The following is a 23,557-nucleotide window of genomic DNA, read 5'->3' on the forward strand; positions in this document are numbered from 1 at the left end:
ACGCAGTGAAACACAGAGAACAGGCTGCTTTCAACATAACCTGACTGCATAGCCCACTTCACTCTTCACCATCAAAATCATGGTTGTATAATTATACCCGGGGAGGAAGCTGTGTTAACACTCAGTGGAATCAATGCCTTGTTTCCTTCCATGGAGACATCTTGTCTACCCAACTTCCATGCTCTGTGCAATAGGGAACTACCTGCCACTCCCACTGGGAGATTGCTCCCACTGAAAAAATAAAAGTCCTTGCCTCTTCCTATAGGAGCATGTAAGCCAACACATACATAGTTGTGAATGTGCATATGCAAAATACATAGGTTTGTGGTCCTCAAATTTGAGTATGTATCAGAATCATCTGGAGAGCTTGTTAAAACACAGATGGTTGGTCCTCACCCTCTGAGTCTCTGATTTAGTAGGTATGTGGTTAGAAGAATAATATCAAATCACAAAGCCAGCTGCACAAATTAGCACACATCCATGGGGCTGAGCCTGAAAACTTTAAAATGACCTCTTCTCAAAGAAATCAGGCTGAGGTTAAAAAAGAAGTAAAAAAGAAAGGCAACGAAGGCCCCCCTCCCCTCAACTCTAGAGGGTTTATTTTAGCTCCTAGTGATGACAGTCAATCAGCATGTTCTTGTTGCCATAATGTGTAATACAGTGAATTCTGTGAGCACTCCAGGGGAAAGGGTTAGGGGAGTCTTTGGGGCTGACAGAATGTGGAAGAAACAGATATATTTGCATCAAAAGCCACAGTACTATTTGATAAAGAATTAGGTGAAACTGGCCATTTCTGTCTCCAAAATTTGTAGCAGATGGAAAATATACACACATACACATGCATGTCTACATCTGTGGGTGGTGGGGGAAAGAAGGGAGTTTCTCTTTTTGATCATCCTAAAGGATTTCCTGCAAGAGATAATAAACCAAATGAGCCAAGCCTAGATGGGAGGAGTTTGACTTATCTGGGATTTTATTAAGATAGAGCCCAACACATATCATTGGCTTAATATCTGGAGACCTTGATTTGAGCTTTGTTAATATCATCATGTATGACAAAGACACAACCTGGAAACACAGCAAAGTACTTTAGCAATTGCTCTCCTTGGGAAAAAAACTATTCAGAGATAAGATTAAATTTGTGTGGGCTGATTAGCTAAACTTTATCTGGTACAAACTGTGCACCACCTTGAAAGAAACTGATAAACACATCATTAGCTCATCAAGATTTCTTTAGAGAGGACCTCTTATCAGAAGGCCATCCAAATGATGATGAAATATCATGAATAGTAAAGAAATAGTAGCCAAGAGTAGAAAATTGGAGAAATTATCTTCTATACATGAAAAGTTACACCCAGGAGAAAGACTTGGCACCTTGGAGTTTTGCTCGTGCAGGGGTCCCCAAACTTTTTACACAGGGGGCCAGTTCACTGTCCCTCAGACTGTTGGAGGGCCGGACTATAAAAAAAACTATGAACAAATCCCTATGCACACTGCATATATCTTATTTTAAAGTAAAAAAACAAAACGGGAACAAATACAATATTTAAAATAAAGAACAAGTAAATTTAAATCAACAAACTGACCAGTATTTCAATGGGAACTATGGGCCTGCTTTTGGCTAATGAGATGGTCAATGAGCTCCTCTCACTGACCACCAATGAAAGAAGTGCCCCTTCCGGAAGTGCGGCGGGGGCCGGATAAATGGCCTCAGGGGGCCGCATGCGGCTCATGGGCCGTAGTTTGAGGACCCCTGGTCTTGTGTAACCCAACAACTTAAACCGCTTGGGGTCATCATCTGAAATAGCAACTTTTTCTTAATTGTTAGCTAGGATTGCCCAACCCATAAGCTCTCTGATTTTAGGGACTTCCTCAATTGTAGTAAACTACTGGTACAAGACTGGAACCTTGTTTCTAACTTGGAAGTCCTTCAGTGTAAGCCTTTATAGAAAAATATGTGCTGTGCAATAGAAGGAACTCAAGAAATATGTTAAGGTAAATGACAAGCTAAGTAAGGGGCTCTGTGTCAGGGACTGGGCAGCTTTCCAAGTGAAAATGATGGAAACTACAGGGAAGGGAAACACTTATTCATCCAGACATCTTGGGGTGAGTTTGAACTTGCTTAGGCGGCTGGTCCCACCTGGGGACAAGCAGGTTGTTCCTCCCGGTGGGGCATCAATACTTCTTAGTCACAGGCCTAGTGAAGTTGCAAGACTCATGAACATGGGGTGACTACAGAAACAGCTTCAGGGTCTACAAGGGACATTAAAATGCTGGTTCATAACTAAGTGAAACCTTAGTGATCACTCAGTGTTGTAACCTGGGGCGTTTTCATATCAGCTTTTGAGTAGCTCCTTTTAGCCAAATGAGTAAAATTAAATGATATCGGGGATGGAGACAGGAATCACTGGCTTAAATGGATGAAATGTTCTGATTCCTGCTGGTGGTGATAGTGGCATACAATTCGCTTTGTGGATCTCTATTTTCAAATACTATAAATTTCCCCCCCTGCATGGAATTAGCAGCTTGACTTTAAGACAAACAACGTTAATAGATAGCCAATGAGCGGCATCCCCTCTGGCTCCTTGTTATGACCACTCTTTTGTTTGAAAAGTGCTACTCCTTTTCTCACCTTTTCTCGATGGGAAGACCTTAAGTCAGCTACCAGGTGTAATATAAAATGATATAAGTATTTACAAAGTTAATAAAGCCCAGGGGAGATAGCACCCAGCACACTGCACATGTAAACTGGGGGGAAACAATTAGAGGCTTGCATGCATGCATTCATTCCTGGTTACCAAATGCCAATAGGTTTATATATATATATATAATTACACCAACACTAGATCTCTCACCCAGATTCCCCTCAATCAGTGGAAGGGTTTATCCCCTGTGGGCTCTGACAAGGCCGTATTCTATTTTGAAACACCACTTTTGATTAGCTAGGTGTACCTGTGGATTGGTTTGAGTGAAACATTAGGAAAGGGGACTAACAAAGAAAGTTTCTGAAAATAACTCTGAAGACAAAAGAGTTATTTTATAAGAAAAATGGTTTGAACAGAAGATACTTTGGTCTAGTTGGTTTTGAAAGTCTTTTTCAACCCTAAGAATTGTTGATTTGCTGAATTAGAAAATCTCGATAGTTCAGATTAGTTCAGCAAACATGTATGGGCTCTTACCAGGTGCTGAGTCATTGGGGATATAAAGATAAGATAACCTGTTGTTATAAGTGTATATCAGATGCCTTCCTCTCAATTAGAAATTGCCAACACACTCTCCAGAAGAGTGAACGACCTCACCAGAAGTATGATCCTTCTCAAGGGAAAATATTGTGTTCCTGTACTAAGTCCTTTGTCCCCCCCCCCCCCCCGCTCCTCCCCGCCCCCATCCACCATGGTCACAAGGATGGCTAACATGTCCAATCATAGAGCATACACGGAATGAAGTGTGTCCAGTTAGCGGTGACTATTTGTCTAAATGACACTTTTCAGGTGGGATTCAACTGCAGACCCGGCACTGACCTGTGAGTGCTGCCACCCAGCTGGAGAGAGTGTGTCCTGATCCCACGCCCACCAGTTAGAGCAAACAGGCCTAAATCTATCCATCTGCTTATTCAAATAGCTCCTATCACCAGATTATCTAGGACCTCAAGATCTTGAGATTTCTGGCATTTATATCTTCAAGCGCCAATAAACAACAATCTTCAGGGTCAGGGAATAAAGAAGAGGTCCACATTGTATTTGGCTTTTAGATGTTGAGATATGCTGTCATGGACTGGTCGGTTATCATCATCATGACAGGAATGTAATCTAGACAGATTGCGACATGCTTTCAGAATGATAAGATTGAAAAGAGGATGTCCCTTAAAGACTCTGACTATTAAAAGAGTGACGTTCTTTCTCCCTCTCCTCTTCTCTCTCTACACATAGAGACATACATACATATGTACGCCTTTGAGTTTTTGCCATAGGAGGGTCTACATCTGAAGCTAGTAAATTATTTTTGCTGCGAAAATCCTGCTCGTAAACTAACCAACAGTAACAGGTGTCACCAAGTGTGTGGGGAGAAGCCAAAGACTCACAGTGTGAGAGTGTGTGTGTGAGTGAGTGTGTAAGGTCTCGATCACCTGCTCCTTTGTTCTGCAATACAGACAAGAGCCAGTTGTAAACCAAAGTTTTGGGGAGATTTTTCACTGCCCAGTCAGTGGCTTAATTAGAGCGCGTAGGGCTGAGACGTGGGAGGGTGAGAAGAACAGACAGGCACTTATTTGTTCTGCTAACACCCAGCAAAAGGAGGCAGCCTGACTCTGAAGATTGGCATCCCTGACAGATTCCTGCGAGGCACTGCGGCACCTCCGAGCTTAATTCTCTACCCTGTAAGGCACAGAGGAGGCATTCAACACGCATCTGATCAATGAGTGGACAAGTGCACAAATCGATGAACAAATGAGCCCAGGACCTATCTCACTGCTGCAGAACTGCTCCTGGGCTGATGTTTTGTGTCATTGGGTCACAACCCCTCCCCCCCAGGTCTCCCCGGTCACGTGCACACAGCCATCACTCCTATCCTGGCTGGCCTGGGGGAGAAGGCTCAACCCTTAGGCAGCTCCTCTTTGGCCTAGAACTCTCATTCCTGACTCTCATTTTCATGGTCCGACAACAGTCGTTTTGGAAATGCTGAGCGGCAATAAAAACGGCACATTCGTAAGGGAGCGCGCTCTCCTGTTCTGTGCGGGTTTGCGTGCATCCTGCATCAGGTTCTGGCAGGGCACGCCGATTGGTTATTTTTGCTTCCTGCTTCAAGGTAGTCTTGCTTTTCAGAGGACAAATTCACCTCATCAAAGTTTAAAGGCAGGGATAATGACATCAGCTCGCTCTGTGCGGATCATGGCCTGGCATACAGTTAATGCTTAATAAGTGCTTTTTGATCATGTTATCGTATCTAACCATATATTGTATCATATCACATATCATATCACATCATATCTTATCACATCACATCATATCATATCTTCAGTTAAAGAATAATCACACGCAGGCATGAACTTACAAATATACAGGCGTACCTTGGAGATGGTGCGGCTTTGGTCCCAGACCACCGCAATAAAGTTAGTGTCACCATAAAGTGAGTCATCGCCCTTTCTGCTGATGGAGGGCACTGCCTTCCTTCTGCAGAACATGCAGCATCCGTGCAGCGCCACCCAGCCGGGCGTGCCTGCACGGACAGAGCTGTTCCTACTCGTCCCCGAGACCCCGCTCAGGTGCGTCTCAGGCAGAAAGCCCCGGTCATCCTACAGTTGCTCTTACTTTACTGAGTTCAGGCTTCAAATGAGTTTAAAAAAATCACTCGACTCAAGCTGTGTACCTGAGGTGGGGATCGTGTCGGAGGGGTTCTTGTCAGGGCATCTGATTTCCATTCCTTCCCGCACCTGCAGTGAGACACATAGAGAAATTAGGAGAGACAGGACATGTGAGACTGGTGAGAAGTAGGGTCTCTACTTTGGAAAACATCACCTAATGTAGCAACCGAAGTGTCTTCTAATTTCTCCCTCCTGTTCAACACCCACATCTGGGTGTCCACGGCATCCTCTCCAAATGCTCCCACACCTGTCCCCTCTCTGTCCCTTTCCTCGGCCTACGTGCAGGCCCCTGATTTCTTCTGGCCGAGGACACTGCGGTGTTCACAGCGTCACTGCCCTCGCTCCCCTGGGCTTCCTGCTCAGCTTCTGAATCCAGTCAGAGAGGTCTCTCAATCTCTCCCACAGAGTAGAACTGGGTTGCTACTATGTTCTCAGTGAAAGCAGGGATTTGGGGATAATGCTGTAACCCCAGAGCCTAGAACACTACACAGCAGGTGCTCAGTAACTTTGGTGGTCGAATAGTAAATACATTCCTGCTCTGTATTAACCCTTTGAGTGGTGAGTTTTTTGTTAACCCTTTGAGTGAGGTCGTACATGAACGTTTGTACTACTCAAAGGGTTAATATCAACATAAAGTCATTCCTTCTTTGCATGGCCTAAGAGGCCCCAGCCATCCTAAACCATAAGAACTGAGCCAACGCTCTGGACTCCGGACTCATGCCTCTGTGTCCTGCCCAAGCATTAGCTCTACCCCCTTTCCCACATTCCCATCTCCCTGGTTCAACCTCAGTCCTGGGTACTTAGGCTGAGGTCATAGGTACTTAGGCTGAGGTCATAGGTACTTAGGTAGAGGTCATGGACACTCCTCCAGGGGTCTTTTTCAACTGTCGCCTGTGTCAGTGAGTCACTCTGCCTCTGTGCTCCCTGAAAACCCCATGGACACTTTGATTACAGAATCTATTCCATTGTGCAGTAATCACTGGTTGACTCCATTAGACCGAGCACCTTAGGACAGACAAGTATTTTATTGATGTTTTTATCTCCTATGCCTGAAATCCATCCTTCCACCCACCCACCCATTTAGTCATTCAACAAATAATAATTGGGTACTTGCTCTGAGTCCTTGCCCTCACCCATATTGAGTCCTATTGGTACAGAGAGGTAGGTAGTCAATAACTGTATCCTGCAGGAATGTATCACTCCCTATTATCAGATGATAATGCTAGCAACACTTACAGAGAACTCAGAGCATGCCAGACTCTATTACACATGCTTTATACTTATTATTAATTTAATAACAACTCTATGAGGTAAAACTCGGACTTTCACCACTTCCCATGTTAAAATAAACACGGCACAGAGAGAGTTAAGTCCCTTGTCCAGTGACACAGAGCCAGTGAGTGGAAGAGTCTGCATCTGAACCCAGAGCCAGTTAGTTCTCTGCTCACTGTGCCACGCTGCCCCTCAGTTGTACCCTCGTTGCTGTGGTGTTAGAAAGGCTGGGACAGGTTGATTAATAGGAGTCTTTCCCACTGCATTTCTTGGGCTTTGCCTCCACCACCTGGAATAACTCTCGCCTTTTTTATACAATAAAGGAGGCAGGGATGGCGCTAGGCCAGATTGGTCACAACCTGTATCAGGCCCCAGTCCTCTGAGAACGAGGACATCACCAGCACACGTTTCTGGTTCCTCGAAGCAGTGCAGGGTGCTCTATCTAATCTTGACGGGGAGTATCAGAAAGAGGTGTGAGATAAGCAGTAAGCAAGCCACCGGCAAGTGTGAGGCGGCCCCGGAGGTGTGGGCCAACTTCGGAGGCCTTACGGTCTCCACACTGTACGGTTTCAGATTTCACCGTATTTCTAGGTCTTTTCTTGACTTTCTCTTCTGATTAAGGCCCCAGATGAATTTAAAAGGGTTTGGCCGAGATTTGGGAAGGGCCTGAAGACTCTCGCCTTACAGCCGAACATTCAGGGAGCAGGCAGTGCTGAGCGCCCGCCGCTCTCCGCTAGGCTGCAGGGCGCTGGTGGCCCGGCCATTCCCAAGACGGAGCCGCTGGGCAGACCTGCTTCAAGCACCAAGGACACAGCGCACACCGAACCCCTCACCCTTCCCAGCCTGGGGTTCCCCCTTCCCTGGGGTTCCGGGATAGGAAGAACCAGTGGGAGTTCCCACAGACTCAGCAGGGTGTAGGGCCCCTGGCTCATTTACATGTGTGCCAACCACAGGAAGCCTCTCCGTACCTCTAGCTTCTCATGGAGCTCTGTCAACCTGGGCAGGTAGTTGCTGTTTCTATAGGTGAACAGATAGGGACTTTCCTGCAGAGAAAAGTCACATGTTGTAACCATGACTCAGAACCATGTACCCTTCAATTATTTGGCTTTATCACCCAGCAATACCTTTGGGCCAATTTGTAACATTCATACCATCATTTAAATGGAAACCACTGTCTGGTTTTTCTTCTCTGCACTTCCTACGAGCTCCGTGAAGGAGCCCATGGATGCTTTTCAATTTCCCATTTGCAGTGGTTGGTATTTCCTGCTCTCTACCTGTAAGCTCATACTACCAGAAGAGTATGTATATTTCTATGAAAGAAGAACTTAATTGTAAACCTCCTGGCAGCCAAAGCAAAGAGGGAAACAGAGTAAACTATATAGTTCTTATAGCCTAGTAACAAAAAACTTATCAGTTCATCAAGAAAGCCAAAACTTTGAGTACCATTAAATGATAAAAGGAATTCTACTCATTTATGTTATTTTTCTCATCCATTTATTCAGTAACATTAACTACATGCCTATTACATATATATTTGGCAGATATTTAAGAAACTCATGTTTACATTTGAGACATTTAGGGCCAGGTGAGATATGGCTTTGTCCCTCTGCCCTCCACAGGCGTGGAAGGGGCCATAATTCTATCAAGACAGCTCAATTCTGCTATAGCGGTTAAATTCTGTAAGCCTTAGGTGTGGTGAGTATGTTAAGCTGTGACCAGACCCAGAAGAATAGACCCAAGGCTCTAAAGGGGCTAATGCCTCATTCAGGTAAGACCCCACTTTACAGAAGCGCCCATTTGATGACCCCATCTTTCTCCCAATTCAGGCAGAGCTGTCTGTCCCCTGCTCACCAGTCCTTGCCTACCTGAGAGGGACATTTCATCAGCCTTTTCTCATTTGCACTGAATGGCTCATCCTTCTGTCCCGCTGGCTTCATCTAGAAAAGAAGGTGACCTTTAAAACAGGCAAGTCACACACAGGTGACAGTATGCTAGGCCCACTGAGAATGACTCGTTTGTCCAGCATTTCTTAGAGTCTGACCTTGACCCTGGACCAGCAGCATCAGTGGCATCTGGGAACACATTAGGAAGGCAAATTTCCAGCCCCCATCCCAGACCTACTGACGCAGAAACCCTGGGGTGGGGTCCAGCTCTCTGCACTTTCACGTGCCCTTCAGGGGATTCTGATGCCCGCTCAAGGTGAGACCCGCTGCACAAGAGGGTTCCTAGCCCACGCCTCCTGATGTCACAACAGAAACTGAACACCAGGGAGGCTGGGCGGGGACTAGGACATCGGGATCCTCGATCCAACCAAATGCTCTCAGTGGGTCACAGCGTCCTATGTCTATCGATTCAGGAACGAGTGGTGGTGGCATCAGCTCTGACATCGGCAGCTGCCTGAACGGCAGCCAACGCCTATCTAACACCTGGGCAGAGAGTGCATGGTGGGCCAGCAGGTAAAAGAACACTGAAGGTAAGAGAGGAAAACGAAGGCAGTAGAAGAACTTGGCGTGGGAGCAATTTATTTTAAACCTTGTGTTATTTTTAAATGTTCATTATATGTGTGCAAATACTGGAAAGAAAAGCCCAGCGGCCTTGAGAGCTCAGAGGTTTCCTCCTGCACGCACAATCTTCTTCCCTTGGAGAACCGCATGTTTGTGGTCAGCCCTGCGTCCCACAGGTGCCGGGCTCCCAGGGCACCTCTGTCCCTCGCCTTCCCTCCAAGGACTCCGACAGGGGATACAGGAGACAGGAGGCTGCAGGATGGAGCAGCCTGTCTGGCTTAGTCACCGGCTCTGCCATGAGGATTTGAGAGTCTTCGGCGATATCTTATCCCTGCATCTGTGCCCACTAAGCAAGAAGCAGGAAGAGACCTTTACCCTCTCAGGACTGGCTCTTCACCCAAGTGGACAGTCAGATAAGAGGGTCATTAACCTTTTGGGAAAGGAGTGGCAACCCTTTAGCTCAAGGGCTGGAGGAGGGACTGAGGTGCTTTCTTTCAGTTTTATTCTGATGCTCCTAGAAGTGGGAGGACCCACCCAGCACAGTCAGGCCTGCTCTGAAGGGGAATGTGGACTGGGCCTGGGTCGGTGGCCACATGTCGATCTGCCCTGCTTTCTCCTCCCCAACCTTCCTAAAATGTAATCAATAATAGAACCCGGAAAGAATCATTGGAAGAGCCAATGTTAATGATTCTGGTAGAATGGATACAGCAGATCCTATTCTTTTAAGGACCTCAAAGAAGGAAAATGTGTAGGTTTTTGCAATAAACCCATTTCTGTTAAGAACCTTGTCCTCCTAATTGTCTCTTTCTGTCTTAGTCACCTACATTCTTCCTGCTTCCACTAATCCCCTTTATACCTGCTCTGACCCTGTATCCTCACGGGGATGGAGGGTGAGGTGCTTCCTCTAACGTGTCCCTCACGTGCCCCTGCCTCTCCTGCCACCCTGTGCAGCACACAAATGCACGTCCACCCCAGGGACACCGGTGCTGGCCTTGTGCTCCTCCTCCACTACCCAGACCCTTAATTGCTCGCCTGTCCTCTGCACAGCTTCCCTGCCACCTGACACACCAGGAGTGTGGGAGAGGTGGAGGGTGACCTAGACATTCTCCCCACGGAGGATTCCCATTGGCTGTGAGCATCTCCGGAGTGTTCCCATCCTGCCCTGCGGCTCTGGCACCTTGCACAGGGCTTGGCACCATGTGGGGATCAGGATGCCTGAGAGGACCTGAAAATTGAGTTCCCTGAAGGTGGGTCTCTTAAACTCCCGTGGTAGTCACTGGCCTCAGTACTCACACATGCATGCACACACACACGCACGTGCTGGGGCTTGGCAGTGGGGGGGGGGAGCAGGCGCCGGTGTGGCTCTGTGTGTCTGCAAATGTGGGCATGGACAGACACACTGACTTCTACCTCCATGGTCTCAGGGAAGCCCAACACAGCAGAGGCTCAAGGATGAGAAGGTGGAGACTCCTGGCCTCCCCATGTTTCTGGGAGGACACAAGATGAACTCAAGAGTGACCCACTCCCAAGGCCCTCGGAGACTGACTAAGGGCCATTCTACCCCTTTGACAAGTAGAGAAAATAAAATGGCCAATGTGACTCACTTCAAAGAAATAACCAAAGGCACACCTGGGTCGAGCTTTCCCTCTTTGCTGGCCTGGCTGCAGGGACCCTGAGAACTCTCACTGGGAAATCACTGCTGATGGGTTAAACAGGTCTGGACAGAATGGGGAACTGTCCATCCACAAGAGCTACCACCTCCTCCTCAGGGCCCTTGTGACGCCTACAGTGTCCCAGTCCCTTGGCCTGGAGTGTGCGACCTTCTGCTGCCCTCTGTGCACCTGCTCGTCCTCGTCCTCGTCCTCACCCTCCAGTGGGTAGGACACTGTGCATGCCTGTTTGAGTGGACAGGTCATCACTTGGGCTCAAGAAGGCAGTTGTCACTACTGCCACCACCACTGATGACACTCAAAGGCAAGAGAAGGGGAGAGAGAGGGAGAGGGGAACCCTTTCTCCCTATCTGCTCCCTCCAGCTTCCCTCTGTCTGTGTTCAAAGTGCTTCCTCTGTTCTCGGGGCCTCCTTGTCCTGTTTCCTGTCTATCAGACCAGCTCTACTGCCTCTTGATAACGCATCTGCCATTATTTTCCGTGCCTTTTGCTCACAAAGGCCTCTTGCCTGGGAATGGCCACCCTGACCCTGACCTCCTCTGACGCTCCCGACAAGGTCAGGCCAGACCCCGCCGCTGTGGGCCTCCCGACCTCTCGCCCATGTCACTCTCGGGTGTACAGCACCCAGCCCTCCACTGCTTGTTCTTCTGAGTCGCCTGACCCGTCCAGCTATACCCTAGGCTCGGTGAGGGCAAAGGCCATTGGTGTGTCTTTTGTATCTTCATCAGACCCTGCACAGGGCAGGGCACACTGTGGGTGACCTTTTATTGCTCGGGAGAGAGGTGGCACCGGAGGAGAAGGAGAGAGGTCGGGTTGAGCTGGAATAATCAGCTCTTCTCCCCCGGACAGCGGGAGCGGGAGGGCAGCCCCTGCAGGGGGGCCACGCTCCTCTCCTCCGCCCCTCACAGGAGATCAGCAGCAAAGTGGCTTCCTGGGGGAAATGGTCCACCCGCGGGTCAGGCCCACTAACAGAGAAAACAAACACTTTCTTAAAGGAGAACAGGATTCAGTGGCTGAGGGCTCTCTGGGGTCCCCGCCCCCCTCCTGCTCTCTGCCGCGCCTGCTGATCGGCTGATCGTGTAGAAACACAGCTGCTCGTGGTACTCAGCAGAGCACTTAGTTGAAAAGATGGAGAAAAAAAAAATTCTAATCTAAGGAAGAAGAAACCAAGTTTCTGTCACTGCAATTCTAAAAATAGAGCAGCTTGGATGGGGGAAAAATAAATGGCAAAATCAGGTCTCTGTCTGGGCCCTGGAAAGGCTCAAAGTTTTGACATTTCATTCCATCCACTGACTAATCCCAGATGGCCCTGGGGGCCCTGGAGGTGGGGGACCCTGTCATAGTTACTGTAAGAAGGGCCAACACGTGCCGAGTACTCACGGTGGGCCAGGAGTGAGCTACTCACTTGACATGTCTTGGGCCAGGTGTTGTGATCCAGGTTTTGCAGAGAGAAAGTGGAGACCCTACAGTCTTATGACTTGTGAGAGATGGAATTAGGATTTGAACCCAGGTCTTTACCACTCGAAAGTCCATGTTCACTCCAGTCCCACCCTGGGCCTTGAACGCACATGATGGCGCTTAAGTGTGAAGTGAGAAAAAGCAGTGTGAGATGCTGCTCAGTGCCCTGCTCCCCGTAAGGTCCCCACACAGACTCCAGGAACGCTCCCGCAGGTGCCCAGAGAGGCCTGCACACTGCCAGGGCTGCGTTCCAGTGCCGGTTGAGGGAGTGGAACTCCCGGGTGGTCAGGACTGGGCTGTCCCTAGACGTGGGAAGGATCCCTGGTGGCCCAGAATCATTATCCCGGGACCCTGCCCCTCCGTCTGAGCCGTGGGCGGAGTGGCTGTGGCGGTGGAGGCCCCGCCTCCCCGCAGGCCAGTGCCTCACATCGGACAGCAGCCTCCCAGGACCCCTGGGCACTCACCATGCTGTTCCAGAGGTGCAAGGCCAGAGTGATGGGACCCAGGAGTGGCCACTGCCCCTGGAAGAGAACCTGATGAGAACCCCTGTGACGGGGTGGACCTGTCACGAACCTTAAAGCTGTGCTTGGCAGAGGTGGGGCGGCACTGACCCGTCCAGACTTTCTCTCTCAGCTCCTTCCCCCATCAGTGATGGCAGGCACTTATAGGGGCACTGTCTGGGGTCAGGGCTTAGAGGCGAGGTTATCATGGGCGTCTCCATTACTGCACTAAACAGCAGACGCAGGGGTGACAGGGAAGTGATTCGTGTGTGGTCTGAGTAGGAGAGGGGATGGAAACTCATATTCCTCCTCCTCCTTTTAAAACACTATTTAAACATTGTTTAAGTCCTGAAGGGGGCACAATGACTCCAACAGGTGAGAGCCGGGAGCCTGAAGCCGGGGACTGTCCCAGACACACAGTGCTGGAGCCTCCGTGGCGTCAGAGAGACCCTACTGAGCACGTGTGGACCCACCGCCCTGCCCATGGTCTGGGCGCCCCACTGAGGCAAGGGGCATTTGCCCAGTGACCTGTGGGAGATGGGCAAGTCAAACTGCTCCCCCTTCCAGGGGTGGATGCAGAGAGCCGGCAGAGGGAGGGGAGTGACACGGTGCCCTGAAACTCTATCCCGAAGAGTCACAGTAGCTAAGAGGTTCTGAGGGCTTCCCAACTTCCTCACACATTTACTCCTGTGACCCTGACAGCCGCCCAAGAGGGAAGGAGATGAACAATGGCCCTGATTTCACAGGCGAGGAACCGAGGCAGAGAGAGTTCCAGCAACTTGCCCAAGGTCACACAGCTGGCCCATTTCAGAGCTCGGAGCCACCTCAAGTCCATGCTCTTTACCTCCTGGCTGCTCTGCCTCTAAGGAACCAGTTGGTGGGGCTCTCCAACCCCCCGGGGAAACCGTCCAGGAAGTATAAGATAACATTGCAGCATTTCCCCCTGAGAGTGTGTATTCTGGGCTCAGGGAATCTCAAGTGGGAGGGAGAGGGAGAGGGTGTGAGCCAGGCTTCTTTCGGCCACCCCTACTCACTGAGAGTGGCCACAGGGCTGTCTCGTAGAAGAAGGGCTGGAAAACCACCGTGAAGGACTCATGCTCATTGTACTTGCTGGAGGCCAGGAGCCGCTCCCAACTTTCCTGAAGGAGAGAGCAGAGAGATGTGCTCCCAGGAGCAGGAGCAAGGCACAGCCTGCCCCGTCCTCCAGCCAGGGAGTTCTCATAGCCCTGCGGTCCCAATTGCCCACCGCGTGCTATTCTGCATTAATACCAGACGCAGAGCTGAACTACACTCCCCGGGAGCTCAGGAAGCATACACCTGCCCGGCATGAGGCTAGGGCACCATCCTCTGTTCAAGGGCTAAGTTCCATAGAGGGATGTGCTGTTAACCATATGAAACATGTCACCTCTGGAATAAGAGAAATGCTACACATCTTCATACATAACTTTGATCTTAAAAAAAATCATCATGCGAACACATGTCAATAGGAACTGTGCTTTGAGCACAGCAATGATGGCTTCCACTAAGCCATCCTCACCCTCTTGGGGTCTCTTCTCTAAACCAGAGAGCACATCTCTGGGACTTCTGCATTGCCCTCGGGCTGTAGTCTGGGGTGTTAGCCCCGCCTAGGCAAAACCAGCTCATTCGTCACAGAGGCAGTGGTACCAGCAGTGATAAAGGTCAAAACCATTTCCAAATGAATTTGCAAAGCCTTTCCCTATCTAAAGTATCACCGCTGCCCCCTAACCTGGCAGTATGTCATCCCCACTTTTCATGTAGGAAAATTAAGTCATCATTGGGGAATGAAATGAGAGCAGCTCTCTATGGTTCCTGACCAAGTCAGAGAAGTCCTTCAGTCACAGACTTATACCCTAATTGTCCCTACCACCTCTGCTCTCCTCCATGACCCCCGCCTCTGCAAACTGCCCATCTCCCAGAGTGGTCTCACCTGATAGGACCACTGTGCCACAACCTTGGACAGCTTCGAGGTGTCCCCTGAGCACCTGCAGGGCTCTGCTGCGGGGCTGTAGGTTAAAATAAGGCAGGCATGAGAGTGTGGATACAGCAGGACCATTTGGGCTGCCCCATGGTGAAATAAGAGGGCTGGAGACCCGGAGTGGGAAGGAGAATTGGAAGTCTCAGAGGGTGCAGGAGACAGAAGCAAACACCCGCTGAAGAGGACAGAGTGGAAAGGAACAGTGTGATCTGGTTCCCATCGGTGGGGGACAGGGGTATGGAGACACATGCCCTCTAGCTTGTCTCCTGCTACACTGACCCCTCACTGCCTCCACCCCAGACACCCACCTCCAGTTCTTCCTCCCCCTACTCTGTGTGTCTTTCTCTTCAAAACCCTCCCTTCCTCTCAGCACTGTCCTCTCCTCTCTGTTGCCCCCACCTCCAGCTGTCCCCACCCTGACTTTTGCCACGGGGACTTCTTTTCTGGGTGCAATGCCAGAAATCTTGGGACTTAGGTTCAAGGAGTTTAAATTCTATAACAACTTTCAGAACTACATGAGAATCAAGTTCCATGAAGATAAAATACGTTGAGGCTGATTTTTTTTTCTTTCCAATTTCTAGAAGTATCACTTCTTGGCTTATGGATGTTTTGCCAAACCTGTTCTTTTAGACTCTCAGATCATTCCGGTGGGGGAGAGGGCAGGCCCACTGGCATGGCGTCAGCAGACTGAAGTGTGCATCCTTCGACTCCGTCCCCAGAATGATACTGCACTCACTCGCTCTGTGATCTCAACACATTGCTCAATCTCTCTCGACCTCGGAGATGTGAAGTACCCCACCCAGTGCCCGGCACCTGGCAGCCACTCACCAAATACTCGTCCCATTCCACCCCCCTTTTACCTGCGCTGGGTCCCCTGATGCCAGGGAGAGAGCCACACAACCTCAGAGAGGTCCACCAGGTTCACAAATGCTTTAGGGACCTAAGAGGAAACAAGAGAGAAGATGAACGTTTGCAAAGTCACTGTTGCTGCCCGAGGTCTTCCCTGGAACCCTCAGCCCAGTTTGGGGTCTGCTTGACTGTGACGGGCCTCTTTGGGAGGTTTGGTTGGGGTTGGTCCAAAGCGGCCAGCCCTGCTGGTTACACAGAAATGTGTCATTCCCCATCTCTGTCAACAAGGAGGCGGGCCTCAATGGTGACAGGACTCTAGACCTGCTCCCACAGAGAAGGTGCCTGCCCAGGAGTCTCGGAACCGGTGGTGCTTGCTGGCTCATTGTGGCCACTCTGGGAAGGGAAGCCTTACAGCTTCTCAAGAACCCCTCAGCCCCACCCCCAGTAACCACAGCTCAGAAAAGAGTGGCTTTCAGGAAAGAATTGGGTCTGGGAAAAACAGTTCAGGAAAGAGTGGGGTCACCGAGTCCCCAGCGAGGGGTGTGCCCCTTCCCTCCTGCTGCCCAGAAGTCTCCATCAGAAATATCTTTTGCCAGAGTGAAGGGCTCTCTACCTGACCCAGGTTTCAGCACAAGGGTGGAAAGGCAGCCTCCTCTAGACCCTCTCCCCAGTCCTGATCTCCCTCATGGGAGGGCTGCCAGGACGCCATCTTTCTCAACCCAGTGGAGGCAATGTGAAAGTAACCAGATCCTTCCCTGCCAACCCTCAGAAGGGCAGCTCTCTCCCGTCTGTGGAAGGCGTCCATGAGCAAGCTCCAGGCGCGTGGTCCCCTGGACCTGGGGCAGCCGCAAGCCTCACCTCCTGGAGCAGGTAGTCCAGCATTCGGGTCAGCTTGTCCATGCCATCTGTCACGTGCCTCTGCTGTGAGAGGAAAAATGTGCTGAGTGTAGGTGGGGCGGGGAATATGGGGCCCTGGGTGCCTAGGCTCATGCCTTCCCTTCCCCATTCCCCCAGGGATGATAGTGGCAAAGGCCCTATGAGATCCCAGTTTCCCACAATCAAGTGCAGAATTCCCCGAGCTCCCGAGGGCTTTTGTCCATTCTGACTTCCCCAAACCCCAAATGAAAAGTTCCATGTCAGGGAAGGGCAAACTCAAGGCCAGGGAAACTACAGCTCACTTCGAGCTACGGGAGACAGGACTTACTCCCAAAGGCTGATGGAGTCACTTGTATCTGAAGAAAATCAGGCCCAAAGGGGGAACACAATTACCCTTGGATTTAAGGACCCAGATGAGCCTCAAAACTTCCACATGACATTCTTTCATCAGATCTCTCCCTGCCACAATCTCCCGAAGTAAGACAAGGGCTCTTGTCACTAAGTATTTAAAGACACCCCCTTCCTACCCTATTCCTTAGTAAGTAATGAAAATAAATAAACAAATGAGAGCACTGCAAAAATAGCCCATGGTTTACTTTTCCAAAGTAAAAAAAGACACAACACACAAGCAAACAAAAAACCCCACCAAACAAAAATAAATTTTATAGCAAGACACACTCCTAAGCTGCCTGCACACCGGCTGTCCCCTGAGGGGACTTGGCTCAAACAGGAAGACAAGGGAGGCCCAGGAGCTGTCTGTTTCCTGGGAGAACTCAGGTAGGGATTCTGGAGACAGCTGCCAATCACTCAGGCCGTGACCAAACGTAAGGCAGCCTTCCCATCCTGAGTCCCCGCTCAGGTGCGAGGTTGTCCTCTGGAGACCGGCGCAGCCAGCTCTGTCTGTCACCAGGGCCAGCAATAAATCCACGGTCTCATTGAGTCTGAGTGAGTCTCTCTCTGAACATGACCTTAAGCATCTCACTTTTCCTTCTGAAGGGCCTTGGGAACTCTGTCTAGAAGGGTCCTCGCTGCCCACATTCAGGTGATTGATCTTCCACAGGGACCCCTGTGTCATTCTCCCCCGACGGCAAACTCTGCTTTCAAACCTCTCAGCCCAGGTGCTTGTTCACAGCTGCAGCATGGCCCGGGGCCCGCCCAGCCACCCCACACACTGAGTGGTTTTCACTGGGACACCGACTCTTCCTTTCCTTAGAGGAAGATATTATGTTCTTATAAAAACGCCCCTTGTCTACAAGGTCACAGATAATAAACTCCTCCTTGAACCCAAAGGCAGGAAAAAGCTTATTTTCCCAAATAAACCTGGACTTCAGCCCGAAGTAGTCATCTACATACAAAGTAAATGAAGCCACGTGTTTCATATTCTGCGTCCAGGAATGCTAAGGGGCCTGGAGCGTAGTCTACGTACATGAACATTAGGCTTTCCATTACAACTGGGTTCATGGTAAACTACAGTTCAAAAGGTGATGACCAGAGTATATATCCTGTTTTATTTCCTTAATTCAATACTTAAGTGAATCAGAGTTAAAAGAGGCAAAATGATTTTTAACTAGGAAGCTGATTTTTCTCAACTGCAGAATAACCATAGACACCCCCCCCCCTTATCTCCACCTCAATTTCCTTTACCTGATATGAAAGATGGTAAGTTAAAACACCTGTTTCCATATATGGTTCTTTGAGCCCTTATCCATCCATCCATCCATCCATCCATCCATCCATCCATCCATCCATCCACATTCTGAAATAGGTGCCACCACACCCAGCCAAGGTGTAGACTGGGCAGGTTTAGTTCATTCACTCTGCACCCACCCTGGTATTTGCAATCCCTCCAACCCCCTGCCTGCGGTTTACCTGTTGGGCAGAGGGACACAGGTGACATTGGCTTGTGTTACTGAAGAACACATTGATGAGCTTCCAGTCATTCTGAAAGTCAAGTTGCTAAAGAAGGCAACAACATCAAAAAGAGATAGTGGTCAGACCTGATACCCAGAGAAATTTCTCTTCATATCTTTCAATTTCATATATTGACCCCCATTAAATCATATTTATGGATTGTTTTTTCCAAAAAGAGAAGTATATGGTGGGAAACTCAAATTGTACAACTACTCTAGAAAGCAATCTGGCAAAATAGACTTTAAAAACTTTTAAGGGCATACCCTTTGATCCAACAATTCCATTTCCCAAAAATGTATTCTAAGGAAATAAGGGTACATGAGAGATTTAGCTGCAATGGCAAAGCCTTGTTTATAACAGTAAAAAAAAACTGGAAACAACATAAATGTCTAAAATAAGGGATTGCTGCACAAGTTGGGAAACACTCAGAAGGTGAGACACTGGGTAGCTATTAAAACAATGTTGGAATATGTAATTATTGTCATGGACAATATCCTATTTAGAAAAGCACATTATAAAAAGTGTCCACATCTAGTTACAACCTTGTTTTATAAAATATACATATGTGCTTAGAAAAAATATGGCAGGGGATGTATGCTGAGTTGCCAACAGCAGTTATCTCTGAGTGATATTCTTTTTGTTTATCTGTGGTGTTGTTATTTTTTCTGCAATAAACATGAATCACTTGTGGAACAAAAAATAAACATCTATTTTGCTCTTTAAGAGGCAGCGTGAAGCAGTTGAGGTGTCAAGGCTGTGAATCAGACACTGTAGATTTTAGCTCTAACTAGCTGTGTGAACTTGGACAGGTCGCACCAATTCCTGGGACTTCAGTTTCCTCATCTGCAAAACTACGTTGTTGGATTCAAGACCTCCCCGCTCTTTTCCAGAATGCTGTGATTACTCCAGAAAGTCTGGCGGAATTCCCTTGTTAGAAGAAAACCAACTCTTGGTGGCGTATCTCCTGCGTTTATCCCTGCCCCTGTATAACCTGCAGTGACCTGGCTTTGCTGCCTGAGCTCTTTAATGACTGCCTGCTGACCGAGACTGTGGCTGCCCTTGGTTCCCATGGTCCAGGCTCAGCGCTTGGTTCTAGCCAGGGTGGTACCAGGGTTTCAGCAGGTATGTTACCAAGGCCTCCGCCTCAGAGCTAAAATGGATACAATAATTAATAATAACAACAATCGCCACTTCAACGATAACGACAGCTATAGGGTTCCACTGAGCATTGCCTCTGGGCCAGGCACATCCAACACCTCATGTAATCCTTCCTAAATTCTGTCCTACAGCCTCTTATTATGCCCAATTCATAAATGCGAAAACTGAGGCTTAGAGAGGTTAAGTGCCTTAAGCAACATTATATAGCAAGGAGGTGAAGAATTCAAAATCCCCATCTAACCCAAGCTCTCGACCACCTGCCTAAGCGAGAAATCATGTAGTCCACCTGCTGACTTTCAGCAGGACCATGCAAAACACCAAGGTGCACGTAAGAAGTGACCCTGTGTTTCAACGGCCTCCAGGAAAAGTATTTGTGGAGCACCCAGGCCACTGCGGTTGCTGAGTTTGGGGCACAATGGCCACAGCTGCCCGGGGCGTTTGGTCTCACTGTCTTTCCACAGACACGGGCATGCCAACCACAGAGTCAGATGGGGTCCTACCTGGTTTTCTCTCATGCTCCTCACCAGTTCTTTTGCCTGAATCCACAAGTCTCTGCACAGGGGAGGGGAGCAGAGAGAAAATCAGTTGAATATAACTTTGTCCAAGCCTGGGAGCTTGCCCCGTGCCCCAGCCCAGGAGCCAGGCTCAGAGCCCAAGGCTACACTGCGCCACCCGCGGCTTCTGGAGGGCAGACCCTGACCTGCTTTTTAAAATCAGACCCATCAGACAGACTTAAATCAGCGCAGGAGAGGCATTTTAGCTTTGACTTAGTACAGACCTCTATTTTTAAGCCTCTTTGACTCTGCCAGCCCCTCCTCCTGAAATGCTCCCGCCCGTGCCAAGACCCACGGGAGTACACAGCCCGGGAGAGAGCCGGGAGGGACTTACTCAGCACCAGCTCCGCTGTGGGCTTCCGCTCTCTTCCCAGGGGCGCACACGGGCCTCAGAACAGAGCGACTGAAGTGTCTGATGATGTCTGAAAGGACTAAAGGGAGAACTGGCTTGAGGGTTGTGGCTCTGACAGCTGGAGGTCACCTGTAGAGACCGACCCCTCTGGGCTGAGGTGTCAGGGTGGCTGCCCTTCTTCCAAATCATGACCTTCACACCTGCCTTGGGGTGTGAGGTCAACCTCACAGCTGGTCCTTGGAAGTGAACTGAGCTAACAATTAACATCTGTCGAGGGCTAGGCCAGGCTCAGTGTTAAGCACCTTTTATGTGAGAAGGGAAAACTGAGGCTGGGAGCAGCTAAGCAACCTCCCTGAGGGCTCTAGGCTAACTGAAGTTGTGTGCTATTGATCGGTCAGGGAAAGCGTGCGTGCGGGGACAGGGACCGGGCAGGCTGTCTCCCAGTCCCCTCTCTCTCCCAGAGTGACAGCAGGGTGGTAAAGCTCCCGGGAACACAAAGAGAGCAGTCCCAGGGCTGACAGCCAGAGGGCTGCTAAAAATAGCACTGCCAGGAGCAGTTACGTTGTGTCTTGCTCCCCAGAGAGGAGAGGGCAGAGCGGGGACTGTCATGGGAGGGAGATGCCTCCATCCCCACCCCTCAGTCATCCTTCTTTCTTCCCCCACCCAAAAGTGCCGGGGGCTTCATGGGAGCAGAATCCAGAAGGCAGCTTTAAAGGGCTCCCTCGGAGGCTGCCAACACTGTGCACGCAGCAGGTGGGGAAGGGGTAGGGCGGGAGAGCTGGGCAGGAGGGAGAGCTGGGCAGGAGGGAGAGCTGGGCAGGAGAGGAGGGAGAGCTGGGCAGGAGGGAGAGCTGGGCAGGAGAGGAGGGAGAGCTGGGCAGGAGAGGAGAGCTGGGCAGGAGGGAGAGCTGGGCAGGAGGGAGAGCTGGGCAGAGAGGAGGGAGAGCTGGGCAGGAGAGGAGGGAGAGCTGGGCAGAGAGGAGGGAGAGCTGGGCAGGAGAGGAGGGAGAGCTGGGCAGGAGAGGAGAGCTGGGCAGGAGAGGAGAGCTGGGCAGGAGGGAGAGCTGGGCAGGAGAGGAGAGCTGGGCAGGAGGGAGAGCTGGGCAGGAGGGAGAGCTGGGCAGGAGAGGAGAGCTGGGCAGGAGGGAGAGCTGGGCAGGAGGGAGAGCTGGGCAGAGAGGAGGGAGAGCTGGGCAGGAGGGAGAGCTGGGCAGGAGGGAGAGCTGGGCAGGAGGGAGAGCTGGGCAGGAGAGGCGGGAGAGCTGGGCTGGCAGTCCGGAGGCTGGCCACTCGGCACTGTTGTGTGAGGCTCAGCCTTCCTCATCCTCAACCCAGACTAACGAGCCTCCTTTTCCAAGCCCAGACCTGCTTACAGAGGAGCCCTTTTCTCTGAGAAATGGAAAGGCCTTCTCTGAGAAATGGAAAGCTCTGAGGCCAGTGGAAGACTACAGGACAGCGTGTGTGTGTGTGTGTGTGTGTGTGTGTGTGTGTGTGTGTGTGTGTGTGTGTGTGTCCTTGGCATCAGGACCATATGTGAGGATGAATGACCTATCTGGTGCTAGGTCTTTGAAAGATAATTACTTTCTAACCAAAGGTACTTGCATTATATGGCTTCTTTGTGGTCAAACAGGACCTGGGTTCTTTTCAGACAAACCTCATTTCATTTTACATCTGCTGTGTACTTTGTCCATCCTGCCTGTCCTTTCTGCCTCTCTCTGGGTCCTCAGAGGGGTCAAAACAAAAGGTCAGGCTGTGGGGCTGGACCGCCTGTGTTCACCGGGACTCTGCCGTGTACTGACCACGTAACTTTGAGGAAGTCCCTCCTCGCCCCGACTCAAGTTTCCTTGGGCACACTGACTGTGGTGAGCAAGGGCACAGCTAGGTCTGCAGAGCTCCACAGTCCTGGAGTTGAACACAGGTGAGCTCAGCTGGGGCTGGCCCCATCCTACACGGCACAGCCTGGGTATTCCCAGAGCACTTTCTCCTTAAAGGACCGGTTGCTCCTCTGCTGGCCCGGCACCCCAGGACTGCACTCCGCTCCTCGCTCCCTCCCCCTGCGTTAGGTAGGCTGGATTCCCTGGCAGCCTCAGGCAAGTCCTGTCCCTCAGGGCATCCAGGTGCCAGGTCTGTTCTCACTGCCCTGCCTTCTGCTGCATCTCTGGCCAGGTGGGACTCCTGGTCACTCTGCTGAGGAGGGGCAGTCAGGACTTTTTATGTTACTAGGTGTGTGAGGTACAAAATAAGAAAAAGGAGGCAAGTCAAGAAGTCAAGCAGAGCAGCTGTATTTGTGGTTTCAGGGTCTAAACTACATCCCATCTTCCCAGACACCACAAATACACCACTTGTTTCTTGTTTTCCTACCATTTAAGAGTAAAAAGGGCCAAACCAGGCAGAGCTGTGACAGTCACCTAGTTAGTAGGGGCCTCTTCTTTCAGAATCCTCTGACCCTTTTCAAGGGGATCCTCCCACCACCTTGGCCACCTATATCCCTTCACCTGTCAATCAGACTCTGGAGGGCAGAACACAGGGCCTTAACCACCCCTGCTGGGAGGCAGGGCTGAAGGCAGGCCCAGTGTCTTGCTCACCCCTGCCCTTTCCAGGGAGCCCAATAATCCCCAGACCCTTGGTGAAACTCACTGGCTGAGCTGGCAGGGCACTAGCCACCTCCCTGTCATTGCCCCCACAGGGGTCAGCTCAGCGGAGCACGTGCATTGTGTCTGAGCCTTCTCGCTCTAATGTGGGTGCACAGTGGTTCCCTTGGCAGTGACCGTGAGCACCACGGTTAGAGGGGAATCTAACATCCCACCAGGCTAACTAAGCTGGCGTTAGGGACTTAAAGTTTCAGGATGACTTAATAGAATCGTAAGGGATGTCTGATGTTCAATGAAAAACAACAACAACCCAGGTTACAGATAGCATAGCACAAGCACATTCATATATAAAAAGGCCAAAATGTTAACAACAATTATCACAGATAGTGGGATATAGTTGGTTTTCATTTTCTTCATTTCATTTTCCTGAACCCAACTGATATATTTATAAGTGAGGGAGTTAATACAAAATAAAATAGGCTGATAATTAGACCAGGTCTTCTCCTGGA

The 23,557-nt window shown here is 50.1% G+C and overlaps 1 protein-coding gene across 1 annotated transcript in view; it reads right to left on the reverse strand.

The window, feature by feature from the left end:
* Nucleotides 1-23,557, reverse strand: part of PLB1 (phospholipase B1) — a 122,868-nt gene that overhangs the window by 73,678 nt on the left and 25,633 nt on the right. Inside the window, exons 7-17 of the mRNA XM_066378622.1 lie at nucleotides 20,440-20,536; nucleotides 20,052-20,103; nucleotides 18,352-18,438; nucleotides 16,465-16,527; nucleotides 15,618-15,697; nucleotides 14,710-14,785; nucleotides 13,796-13,900; nucleotides 12,726-12,782; nucleotides 8,497-8,568; nucleotides 7,600-7,674; nucleotides 5,365-5,428 (exon numbers count right to left, since the gene is read on the reverse strand). Of these exons, the coding sequence (XP_066234719.1) occupies nucleotides 5,365-5,428; nucleotides 7,600-7,674; nucleotides 8,497-8,568; nucleotides 12,726-12,782; nucleotides 13,796-13,900; nucleotides 14,710-14,785; nucleotides 15,618-15,697; nucleotides 16,465-16,527; nucleotides 18,352-18,438; nucleotides 20,052-20,103; nucleotides 20,440-20,536 (828 nt within the window). The remainder of the gene's footprint in view (nucleotides 1-5,364; nucleotides 5,429-7,599; nucleotides 7,675-8,496; nucleotides 8,569-12,725; nucleotides 12,783-13,795; nucleotides 13,901-14,709; nucleotides 14,786-15,617; nucleotides 15,698-16,464; nucleotides 16,528-18,351; nucleotides 18,439-20,051; nucleotides 20,104-20,439; nucleotides 20,537-23,557) is intronic.

This window comes from Saccopteryx leptura, chromosome 3, assembly GCF_036850995.1.
Source record: "Saccopteryx leptura isolate mSacLep1 chromosome 3, mSacLep1_pri_phased_curated, whole genome shotgun sequence".
Taxonomy (NCBI): domain Eukaryota; kingdom Metazoa; phylum Chordata; class Mammalia; order Chiroptera; family Emballonuridae; genus Saccopteryx; species Saccopteryx leptura.